General features: G+C 39.4%; 1 protein-coding gene across 5 annotated transcripts in view; it reads left to right on the top strand.

Moving 5' to 3' along the window:
- vti1a (vesicle transport through interaction with t-SNAREs 1A) overlaps positions 1–13,069 on the top strand; it is a 110,020-nt gene that overhangs the window by 24,035 nt on the left and 72,916 nt on the right. For 3 of the 5 annotated variants that reach the window (XM_026915485.3, XM_053238387.1, XM_026915482.3), the window contains exons 5-6: positions 592–612; positions 5,113–5,197. In XM_026915485.3, the coding sequence (XP_026771286.1) occupies positions 592–612; positions 5,113–5,197 (106 nt within the window). The remainder of the gene's footprint in view (positions 1–591; positions 613–5,112; positions 5,198–13,069) is intronic. The other 2 variants (XM_026915486.3, XM_026915483.3) reach the window with 1 other exon arrangement.

The following is a 13,069-nucleotide window of genomic DNA, read 5'->3' on the forward strand; positions in this document are numbered from 1 at the left end:
TAACGTCTAGTTAATGTAATACAGGCTGCATAAAAACAGCGGCACTAGACAGTATGATTTATTAACACTGTGCCAGATGTGACTGGTCAAAATTGAAGTAACAGATGTATTACCTGATTTATTTTTTTCTTTGTGTAAAACCCATAGCATTGTAGTTCAAGTCTACATGTACTGTACTCACTCTTTTGGTACTGTTTTTCCACTTTACTGTGTGAATTTTTATTTTTTTGGTCATTTCTAGTTCTGTGATGTGGCTCTTTTTTTCTTCCTTTCTTTCTTGATGATGATAGTTTAGACATCGTGAGCAGAGAACTCCATTCCCACTCTTTGTGTGTAATGTGACAGCGAAAGCAAACTTGATCTTTTTTTCTTTTCAGAAGAGTCAGCACAAGTCTTGCGTTTAGCTTAGTCTAACGTGCTTGTCTTTGATTTCTACCATGCAAACAGATAAATCATCAAGGTTAATTCTGTACCTAGCTGCATGACTGACCTGCTTCATGCCATGTCTCATTTGTTATCTCTTTTTCTTTCCCCCTTTCTCTCTCTCTCTCTTTTTCCTTTTCCATCTGTTTCTGTGCCTTCATGAGGCAGTTGATAAAGTTACGAGAAGAGGTAAGCCCTCCTCCAATTTTACTCATCTGTTTCCCCGAATCTTCTACTTGTTTTCCTCTTTCATTGCAGTTGAAGAAAGCGCTAATCTAATTTCTACCATTTGCTTTTGAATGAATGTCAACAAGACGCGGCTCTGTGTATTGCTCAGTGGATTTCAACCGAACCATCTTGTCACACATCTGAAAAGTGATGATTGGTCAAACTGACAAAACATGTACCAACATTTAAAATGGAAACACAACATGATTTTAAAGGAATTGAGGACAGATGGGGGTGTGAACACTTTTAAATGTCAGTCAGCTCCCACATGCTTATAATACTGCCTGTAATATAGTCCTACTAATATTATAACCTAATAATATGTCTCCCTGTTTTTTTTTTTTATTTTTTATGTTACTGCAAAATGCTTTAATTTAATACAGCTTGTAACTTGTCAAGAATCACAGCTGTTAATACATTAATGAAAAATATGCAGGATCAGGTGATATTCGCGTTTAGCATGTGGCTCTGATTTTCAAAACCACAGCAGGCCAAATCGGCATTCCTCTTTTTTTTTTCTTTTTTTTTTTTTCTTTTTTCCCGCAGTTTGTGAATGCAGTATTAGTGACACTGAAGGGAACAGTGTATCTGGATCCTCTGTAAAGCTGATGCTAATGTAACATTAGTTTTGGAAGAGATTAGAGAGTGATTTGAAAAGCTTTTGTTTTCATTGTATACATCGGACTTAGCGATAATGCACATTATGGCAGAAAACTGCCATTCAAACTTGTGTGTGTGCATGCAAGCGCATTCAAATGCTTTTTTTTTTTCTACTTGGGATTCCCCTAATCATAGCCACATGCAGCCGCATAACACAGACTGTGATATCTGAACATCTCCATTCACAAAGAAATCTCGTCGCCATCCATACATTGCTCCAGACCGCTTCGTATGTCTTCTCTTTCCTAGCCTTGTAAAAGCGTTTAGCTAGCGATTGCTTATCTACAGAGATAGTAGTGTTCATGATGCAATTTTTTGATACACCAGTTCTTTGGCGAAAATGTTCAAATGTATTCAGTACTAAAATGTGTTTCAGATGTCAGATCTAAACAGTCCAGCCACTGCCGCAAACCCCATGAAAGGCAAAGTGTGAAAACCCCTGTATAAGATTCAATTAAAAGATCTTCAGATTTTATAACAGCAGCCCTTCTTTCAGTTTCCAGAACACTTTTGTGTGTAGTTGACTTTGAATTATAACTGAATTATAAAAAAAGAAATCTTAAAACCACTAAATATCTAAAAAAAAATAATAAATAAATAGTGCTGGCTTGTTATAGAATTGCAGACAATAATTTCACTACATTTGAGAATTAATTTGAATGTGAATAATTTGTTTGGATAAATTCTTAGTTACATTATTTGTTTGTGTGTGTGTGTGTGTGTGTGTGTGTGTGTGTGTGTGTGTGTGTGTGTGTGTGTGTGTGTACACGTGCATGAGAGAGTGAGTGCGTGAGCAAGTCAGTCTTTGTTTATGTGTTTGTGACCGAGCGAGCCGCTGTATTTGTGTGCCTGTCTGTTTTTGGTGGTATCTTTTGTAGCATTGTTTAGATTTTTTTTTTTTTTTTTTTTTTTTTGCTTTTCAGAGATGAATAATCCCACTGATGCAAAAGCCACCCAATTCTCCTGCATCCATAATTTAGAACCCCTCACAATTCTCAAGACGTTGCTATCCTTGACTTGTGTTTTTATTTCCTAGTTTTTGTGCTTTTTGTCTTTCTTCCACATCAGCAAACAAACAGGGAGTATGGATTAGCCTTGGGTCAGAAGACACCTTCATTGTTCTCACACACTTTGTCTGTTAGAATGGGTTAAATTAGGTTTGATTTTCCTCCACTGCGCATTTCACCTTTCCCTTCTGTTTTCCTGAATTTTCCTCAAAGACCGCATATCTTATCTACACTTATCATGCTTTTAAAAAAAACTCCTTTTCCTCCACTGGAAAACATGTTTAAATATTTAGCACCCATACTCACAGCTGTTTGACACTTGTAATTCCACGTCTTACAAGTCCCAAACAAACCATGTAGATCACATCGTCAGCCCAAATCACAGCTGTCATCATTATTCACTTTGACTCTTGCCGCTTAATGGAATAATAAGGAATCTGAACTTTTGAAAATTGCGATAGTAAGTGCTTGTGTTTGATATTGGGGGGAAAAAAGGAGAGAAAAGGGAGGAGAGTTCTTTTGAGCAAGCAGCTACATTGTTCCTGGCTCCCTGTTAATAACTTACAAGTGAATTCTTCTTGAAAAAGAGATACAAAACAAAAAAATATACGGTTATAGCTTCTAAGATTTTTTTTTTTTTTGGGGGGTGGGGGGGTACTGGATAAAAAGGAATAAATGAATAAGCAGAAATGGAAAGGGGCACACAGGAACACGCTCATTGACACACCAATATTTATCATGCACTCTTTTAAGGCAGCTTCTGTTGAACTCTGGAACGATTTTGATGACAGCCTGTTGCTCTCAAAGCGAGTAAACCAGAAAAAAAAATCTTTTATTCAGGTCAGTCTTGTCTGGGTATATAGGTGACTGATACATATGTGTACTGTATTTGTGTAATTATTGTGTTTCTGTTGCTGTGTCTGATTTTCCATATGTATGCAGGCCTACCTGGATTCCTGCGTGAACCTCCAAATAGCTTAGAGTCAGGATTTGGCAGCTTCCCGCGTTATGACTTATGACATTGCCCATGTCTACAGTTAATGTAGCAAAGACCACAGTGAGACCCTAGTCCCTCCTCTTATTTTAGACTTCCAGGTAGTCTTTGGGATTTTTTTTTTTTCAGCCCTCCTTTTTTGGCTTCTGAGAGAAACTAGCTGCAGAACAGCGTAGTGTCGTCACAGCATCTGTGTGGCCACCTTCACCCTCAGCTCTGCTCCTGTATGCTTCGAGCACGAGTGCATAATTCTAACGATCCCCTCCCACAATGGAAACTGCCATCCCAAAAACCCCCACCTCTCCTGTAGCAGACACAGAGAGGGAGAGGGGAAATGAGCGCAAAAAGGGAGAAAAATTCAAGGAAAGGCTTTGAAGTGGCTTTTCACCGCGCAAGTCTGCTGGCCGTCTCCCCGAGACGTGTCACCTTTGCCGAGAGGGAATAGGGAAATCACGTTTCGAATGGTAATGATAACATACTAATCACTTGAGCTCTTTGAAGCGAGCTGCTCTGTCAGTATCCCTGGCTGCCTCGTGCTCCCAGGCACACAGGCACACATCCGTGGTCTAGGTGTATTAGCTTAAGCATTGCATGTCAATACGTCCCCTCCATCTCCGCTGATCCAGAGGGGCTCATTAGGCACAGCCGACTCCCTTTTCCCTTTGCGTACACCACCCCCATCTTTCTCCTTTTTTTTCTCCCTCTTTCCCTCTCTCCCTCTCTCACTTTTTCTCTCTCTCCCATTCTCTCACTCTCATACCCTCCCATCTTCTCACTATCTCTTTCTCCAGCTCTCACACCCCGGAAACTATTAAAAGGATTTCTGCAATTTTAAATGACATCTGTCAACTGAAGGGAGGAGAAAAAAAAAAAAGTTCAGAGTGACTCTTTTTTTTCTACTCTCTCTTCTCTGTGATTGTCAAACTTTAAAAAGTGGTATTTCATCTATTTTTTTTTTCTAGGAGTGATTAGCTGGTACATATTTTGACAGCTTAACTAGAACTGCAGTCTGTTTTTAGCCTTTTTTCTTTCTGATGGTGTAAACAGGAGTAATTGTTAACGGCGGTTTGAAAAGCAGGCCAATACGCTTTTAAAAGCTGAACCGATGGATTGTTGGTATGATATACTGTGTTCATTGCTTCTGTCTGGAGGTCAGACTTTTTATAACACTGTAGCATTACGTAGTTCATTCATATCTGTTAATGCTGCAAAGAGACCACACATTTTACCTGAAATTAGGCAAAGATTTATGCTTTTTAAAGTGGGATTAGGCGTCCTTTGGCTTTGTGAACTTAATGCTCATTTTGAAGTCTGTATCAAGGATTTTCCCATTAGACCTTTTAGAGACTGCACAATTTTATGGCTCAAGTGCCAGAATTAGGAGAAATGTGTTTGTGTGTAATGAGGTTTTCTATGGCACCCTGAGTCTGTTCAACATACTGATATTAGCTAATCTGAAACTGCGAGTGTTAATTTATTATAGCTCAATTAGTCTTTCCTCCCATGCTAAACTTTGCCCTATTGCTGAATGTGATGTAATGAGTTCCTGTAACGATGAACATCCACAGAACAAACCTGCGAGTGGAGACAAACCTCAATTAAAAAGGAGAAAAGATGTGTGTTTAGAAACATTTCGATACAGAGCATTTCGCATAAAAGGATTCTGTAGCGGAATTCTAGCAATTGTTTGATTTAAATATGAAGAATTAACACGTTAATGTTTCTCTCAATGGTGTCCTAGCACTTTGACACATTCCTCATCTTTCATTGTGTTTTCTTTTTTTGCTTGGTTTGTTTCAGAGAGCACATCTGTTGGACAACACAGAGAGGCTGGAAAGGTCATCTAGGAGACTGGAGGCTGGCTACCAGATAGCGGTGGAAACCGGTAAGCATTGTGGGTAGGGGATGAGCGAAAGCAAATTGTCTCACTTGTATGCAGGTTAGCGAGGGGGAAAAAAAGGTCTTGACGACTGGTGACATTTTGCGGAGCACATCAAAGGCAGCCAGGGAGAGCGAGGTGTATAGACGAGGTAGCACAGGAGCTTCAGTTTAGTGTTAGATGAGCACAAAACACACAGCCTTATCTCCCATACTCCCATCTTCCAGTGTGAGACGGAGATTTTTATTATGGCTCGAAAATATGGGTTTGGGGGGGTGTACCGAAATAAACAATGTCGGCTTTCCTTAACAATTTTGTGGTTTCAAAAACAAAAACAAAGATCGGGGTATTTTAATAAACCAGTTTCTAAATAAACCACCATCTGTATCATATTCCTGTCTTCCACTCAGGTTTCATCTTTAAATATAAGAAAATGAGCTAATTTAGATTTGAAATAGATTAAATCTGTAGGCATACGTTTTTTTTTTCCCCTGATGCTGCCACTGTTATTGAGGCAGAGTGTATTCCTCAGAGACATATCAAAGCTCCTTCTTCAAGAAGCAACTGGCTTTCTCTGGCTTCCGCTGTAGTTTTGAAAAGTTTGTTAATTTACACTATAATGGCAGAGTGGCTTATGTGCGACATCGACAGTGTTAATAATTCAAGTCGAGAAAGGGTTGCACAGACCACTGGCTTTTGATGTCATGCGAGCAGAACTTACAAATTCATAAATACAATCTGCATCCGCTGCTTAAAAATTTAGTTTCATTTGTTTCAGATCATCCCGAGCTCATGCTTTATTATTATTATTTTTTTCTTGCACTCTCTTTCTCCTGACTTGCATAATATTCTAGCGGTTTCACTTCGCAACGTGAAGGCCCTTTGTTATTTTTCTATCCAGATTTATTTTATTACTTTTGCTTGAGCGTTTGATTCTCTACTGCCTCTGCTCCATGCCAAAGCCGTGTCCGTCAGCTTTAACAGCAGCATCAGACCTCCTGTGTGGGGTGTGTTTGTTCTTAAAGGACCACTCCTGTGTCCTTGAGACCCACCGAGACGTGCGTCTTTTCTTCCTTCCTCTCTGTGTGTGCTGTGAGAGCTGAACGTTGTGTGTTTGCCCAGCTCTACTCTGTGCTAACTGGACCATGGCAGAGCCACGGCGGTCCAGAGCGGCTAATCCCCGACCTCCTCACCCAAAGCTCAAGCCCTTTGACACGCTCGCAAACACACCTGCCGCTTCCCGAATGTACTAGAAAAACCAAAACTGGACCAACGGGGAGAGACTGGGTGTGGGAGAACACACAGTGAACACATGAGCATAGCATAAAGCATAAGGATATGTGCTGTTCAGGAGCAGCTGGCTCTTTGTGTGGGGAGTAGCGTTGACCTTCAGTACATGAGTCGGCTGATGGACAGCTAGAATTAATTAATTAAACGTTATTGTGTCTGTATATTTATTACAGAATATTAACATGAAGTGTTTTATTTTTGAACTTATTTTTATTAGCCAAAGGTTTAACGGTAAAATGATGAAATATATGTTTTATGATAGAAAGAACATAAATTACAAACAATTATGAAACAGTATATAAACATTAGAAGAGAGATCTAAAAAAAAAAAAAAAAAAAGTTTTGAATTTCTAACGGCTATGAGCGCCAGTTTTAATAGCATATGGAGCATAGAGGGGAGTTTGGTGTGTTGAGTCCCAGTGTGTTGTGTCAGGAGCACTCCATGCCCTTTGAGAAATATTAAAAGTGCACTGTGGACATGCAGAGCTATTTAGCACACTGTTTGTTTCATAAATAAAGTATGGGATGTCATTAGGAGAGGGAGCTTCTTTAGAACAGTCTCAACACAAGGCGGGTAAGCCTGAAGCCACGGAGGAAGAAACGAAGTAGCCAATTTAAGCGTATTTAAATCAGGGATGTCCCAGAGCCTGAGAGCACCAAACAATCTCCAATCAAAGGCAAGGACACAGCCAAGGATTTCTGCAGTTGACAAGTGTTTGCCAAATCAACAGCTGAATTGACTGTAATATTTTGTAATAGTTGCATCACATTCTCACTGGGCCATACACAAATGCAGTCCTTTACAATGAGCTCAGACTTTAAAATATTCACGTGTTGACAAGGAAATACTTCAGTTGACTTGAGAATGAAATAAACGTTAAGGTGTGTTATTGAGAGACGGGCATACACCGATGGCTGAGGTAAACAGAAGGGCTGTAGTGACTGTTAAAGCTGCACTGGACTTTGAGCGCACCACAGCAGTGTCTGCTCCAGATCGATGGGGCAAAATGAAGCCAGCTCATTAGGGATTGATTTCAGCAGCGTTTAGATAAGCAGAGAGGAATCGGGCCGCTGCCCCTGGGGCCCTTGCTGGGGCCCAAAGTTCATGCAGAGCCAGGTAGAGAGCAGCTCCACAGGTCATCAGCTTTATTAGCACCCAGATAAGCTGATTAGGCCTTGTCAATCAAACGTGCCAGTGACTCAATCGAGAGCCCCTCTCTCTCGTGCGCGCGCTCTCTCTCTTTTGTGATAAATCATTGAAGCGACCAACAAAGCGTCAGCCATGGCGGCTAAGCTAAGCAGCCCTGCAGTTGTCACCAAGGCAGACGTGAGGACCCTGTGATGATGTGACGACTATATTAAAGAGTACATCAATTTGTTTTAGAGCGGTTTGATTTTTTTTCTGCCGGTACTAAAAGAACGAGCGTGGGGGGGAAGCGGCGTCATCAATGAGGGCTTCACGCAAAAGCCAAGTGTGTCAGGATAGGAATAAATAAAGAAATAAGTGATGGAATGAAAAAATAAATAATTATATTTTGTAAACATAAAAAAGTGCTGCTCACTTTTGAAGCCAAGCATGGCTTTGAGACTTGCTGTGTCAGTCCATAGGTGCGAGAGAGCCCCAGTATCATACATATAATTCTCTCTCTCTCTCTCTCTCGTTGGCTCTCTCTCGCTCTCTGTCTATCTCTCTCCTCTGATTCTACTTCTCTTTTTTTTTAATTTAAGATGTGACAGAAATAATAATCTCTGTAGCTGATTAGACTTTGGTACAATTAGGTTCTGTAGATTCTGTAGAACTTTTGTGCAATCATTTAATTCTATTTTAATGGTTTCTTAATGTTTATTTAATTAGAGTTTGTTTGTTTGTATAGCTACCTTGTACATTTAAATTTATAATTGCACTGTGGGACAGTACAGTAGGGCCTCTCCTGTGCCGACAAAAGTGCACTAAAATGTGTAAGGCCAGTTGTGGGTTTTTTTTTGTTTGTTTGTTTGCTTGTTGGTTTCTTTTATGAGGGTAAATTAAAAATTTAGGGCAGAGTCTGTGTAAATCAAGATGCATTCATTCATTAAATTCAAGTTCATTTACACTATTTTATTTTGATTAAGGTCTTTTCATTTTTACTTACTATTTAATGCTTTCAATATTTAATTGAAAAGTGTCATCTATCCCTAATAGGATCACTTTTCAGAATAATTTATTTTACAGTACAGACTTATTAAATCATTTAACACAAACCCATCTTTAAAGAGGATAATTTGGGTGAAGTAGATTTCCTTAAGGTACAGCATGGAAAATAACTTGGATTTTGTAGTTTGATTAAATCTGAATATTGCGTTTCAAAAAGAATCTGACGTTATTTGATAATTGTTTGCTTTAATGGAGTCGAGCTACAAGAGTTGAATATTTTAAAGCCTGTGTTTCAGTTCTGCAGACAGGAAAATTCATGTAGAATACATTTTCATAGTGAAGTGTTGGGTTTTTCTGTGTTATGGATGTTACCTATTTACATTAGCAATGTTTATATACTCTCACACATTAGTTTTTTCCCTTAACACGTGTTGATAGAGAAGAATTTTGAAAAAGATATGTAACAAAGTATATATTTGCGTGCATGTGCTTATGTGTGAATGTTTGTGTGTATGAGAGAGAGAGAGAATGATATAACGTTATAAAGATATAACATTTTTTTTTTTTTACTCTGTAAATCTACCCACGGGTGAGCTGTTTATCGCCAAACCCCCTGGCGGATGAAAGGCAGTGCAATAATGATTTTCTTCTCTCCTAATCGGGCCTTGTCAGCGAGGCGTCTTATCGTGGAGAGGAAAATGACACCGATCCTATCGAAGAGCTCAGAGTCCGAGTCCATGGCGTCCCCCCCTCAATCACGGTGGACCCGGCCTTGCCGTATCTAGTGCCGCCACAAACGGCAGGCGACGCGTTTTTCATCTGGACTTCAAAAACGGGCCTCGTCATTAAAATTGCACCCGCGTTCAGCTGCGGGGATCAGCCGCTCCGGAGCGAAAATGGGATGTGGGAGAGGAGACTCGCTAAATGTGCTAATTCTGCCCTCACATGTTTACGGCTTAATTTTAATCGGTTTGAGCGAGGAAGGGGAGGAGGACGAAGGAGAGTTTGGGGGGGTGAAAGAAAGAGCCTTGCATTGCAATAAATCGCCATTATCTTTGACGCAGAAGGACTCGGCTGTTCCGAGGATTTGGGGTCCACTGGCAACAGTGTTATATTGAGACATACAAATCTGTTTACGCTTGAACAGTGGTAGCTAAGGTGCATTCTGTGGTTTCAGCCTGCCCAGACAAAAGGCAAGAAAGTTGCACAATGGCAAGCCAGCACACATCCTCTTAACGCAAGAGCTGAACCAACACACTCGAGTAGCCTGGGTGTGTGTTATTATGTCTGACTGTGTACCTCTGCGATCTGTGATAGTGAGTGCAGGTGTTGACAAGTTTTTGGCATTTGACTTCCTCTTGCAATATTAGACCAAGTTACGTGACATCACTGAGTATCAGAATTCTAGGAGCCTTTAGGACAAAGAGTAGTATTTTGTCGAGTAGAAAAAAAAAGCTTTCTGTATGTCTTCATGAACAGGCCTTGTAAAACGGTGCATCTTTCTTCAATTAAATATTGCTAAGCGCAGAATTTATAAGAATAGAAGAAGAAGAATTCATACATATTTTATGTAATTGTTTATATTATATAAAATATAATTTGCAACACTTTTTTTTTCCATTATAGTGAATGAATTAACTATTTTCTATAGTCTAGCATCACAGAGTTATATTTTTATATATTTTATAGCCCATGATCTATCTGAGCAAAGAAAAATGAATCTGAATAATTCTACTCGTAGGAATTTGTATACTGAGATAAATGGTGGACATTTTGTGTCTGTAAATAAAAGCCTTTGTTTTGCCATTTTTATTTGTCTCCGATGATGCTGGACCTATGGTACACCCTGTACGTTACAACCTTTTTCCTGTTTTTGGACCCTTGACCTTATATAGCACTGAAAAACCAGTAACTGTATGCTTGACCTATAGGAATAAAATATTGCATGTTATTTAAATAACTAAACTAATGGTAGCTAAACTGTTAAAACCTCTATTGTTCATGACAAAAATACTCAATTTATAGCAGTTAATACAAAAAGCATTCCGTTAACATTACCAAATATAAGCTCATGATATATGTGGCTACATACTTCTATGCATTTTCCATGCAGTATAAAATCTGTTTAGATTTGCACACGTGCACACACAGCCGCTGCCAGTCGCCCACCCCTGTAGTGTTTTCTTGACCTGTGGTTGATACAAAGGAAGTGAGAGAGAGGCTGTCTGAGACGCTTTGCGTAAAATTAAGTTTCTGAAGGAAACAGAAGACAGCACTGTGTTCTGTGGACCCCCCTTGGGTGATTTCTCATCATTCGTGGCACATCTGAGGCACTGGGATATCCTAAACAGAGTGAAGAGAAGTAGAGGTGAGGGCTTGGGGAAAGTGCCCCTGCCTTGTCACTGTGAGGAAAAAGATCATAAATGTTAACTGTGTGATGGGAGTGATATGCTGATGACAGGAGAGCTAATAGACAAACGATTCTCCAGCACTTACTGGGCTGAGACTCATCAGATTAAAGGCACAAGGGGCCAGTTTTTGTTTAATGCATCATCAACACCTCCTGCTTCTTGCTCTTGTGTTTTTATAGAGACAGAATGTTGAAAACATATGTGAAATATTGGAAAGTTAAAATCTTGCTGCAGATGCTGTACACTTTTAATTTACATAACTTAGAAAGATGTAGTTCTAATTATGTTTATTTTAAATTCTTGGGGCTGGGCAATATGACGAAATAATATGGAGATTTTCTGAGATATGTCCTTTTTTTTTTAATAACAGAATTTTTTTTTAATAACAACAAACTGGAAGTAGCTGAATTTATGTTAAAATTTTGTACTTGAGCTTAAAAAACAGTGTTTGCAGAATGTTTTTTGCACTTTTTTTCTTTTTCAGTGTTAATTTTTTATATGATTTTTATAAATAAAATGTATTTTTTTTGTGTTTGTAACACACACACACTATGATTTGTCCAAAAAGACCTCCAGTTTTTTATGTGAAATTCATCTTCACATAACTTTAGTTACATTTAGTGTTTTAAAACTTGCAGGATTTAGCAAGTTATTTTAAGCATGTCTTTCAGGTGGTTTTTAATTATGAAGGGTCTCTGTAGCCTTCTTAGTTGACAACTTCACATCTGATTGTGTTTGACATTAGAGTCATTAGACATGATTATATAGGCATTCAAGCACTGATGCAGTTTTTTTAATGAAATGTAAGGCAGTATGTGGGTGTTCTTCGAGTGCTGGCCACCCTTGAGCTGCATTGGGGAGATATAAAGGGCATCATTAGTGCTGTCCGTCTGTCCCCTCAGCAGCCGTGTGTGTCGCGTTGCCCCTCAAAGTCGCTTCCTCTTTGGTGGGCCGCGTCCTGATCCGGGGCGGCCGCGGGCTCAGGACGCCCGCCGAACATGAAACGCTCCGCCCGGGCCGTCAGCTGGGGGCTCCATCTGCCAGTCAGTGGGACAGCTACACTTTTGTCTGGAGAGGGCGGCAGGACCTGGTCTACCGCATGCCTCGCTGTGCTTAGAAAACATAGTGAGCCACAGACAGCAAGCTGTCTAGTGTTTAACTACTTTTGTAACATGAGTAGCATTGCACATTCAGGCTGAATTTCATAATTACATGGCCATTAAATTTTATTCTGCAGTGTCCATGTTTCCTTTTTTCCCCCACAATTACAGATTCAGTAATTGAGCTGTTTTAAATGATGGTGAAGTTTCTACACACAATCCCTCTGGTCTATTTTAAAGATAAATTTTTAGAAGCCCCTTGTCCTCCTGCCTGTGGATAATCTACATGTTCAGAAATTGCTCAGAAGTTTGGTGTCCTTTGTTGTAACCTTGGGCACTTGGATAGTTTGACTGCCATATAAATGTACGTGCCTCTTGATGTGAGATGATAGAGGTGCAGTCTGCAGTATGACACATAGGCTGCGCCCTTGAGCCACCGTAAAGAGCAAAACTCATGTGGCTCTCTACTCTCTATCCACCCTGGAGGTCTCATGCACACAATTCTCAGCACTAAAGTCTTTGGACAATTCTCCTGGAGCTGAAAGTTCCTGAAAAGATAAGCTTTGCTTACAGCCTTAGAAACTTAGAGTTTTATTTATTTATCACAGTTTGGCTCGTATGTGTTCTCTGTGGATATGCAAGGATGTGCCTTTATGGTGTTTGCCTGCTGAGACTATTTCAAGTCATAGCGAGTGTTTTTTTTAATGTATTTTTAACATCAGTTTAATTACCTTTAAAATAAATAAAATAGTTAAATGAGTTTCTCGCAGGCTGCATTTATGTTTTATCTGTTTATCAGGTTATACTATATACTGTTTATTTTTAGATACTTTGATAACTGAGTGTGAATGTTTGTATTCTCTTTGCATTCACAAAGAATAAACTGTCCACTTTAGAAAAATACAAATCAATATTAACTGAAGAACTAATGTTCAAGGTTGAT

Source organism: Pangasianodon hypophthalmus, chromosome 12 (genome assembly GCF_027358585.1).
Source record: "Pangasianodon hypophthalmus isolate fPanHyp1 chromosome 12, fPanHyp1.pri, whole genome shotgun sequence".
NCBI classification, from domain to species: domain Eukaryota; kingdom Metazoa; phylum Chordata; class Actinopteri; order Siluriformes; family Pangasiidae; genus Pangasianodon; species Pangasianodon hypophthalmus.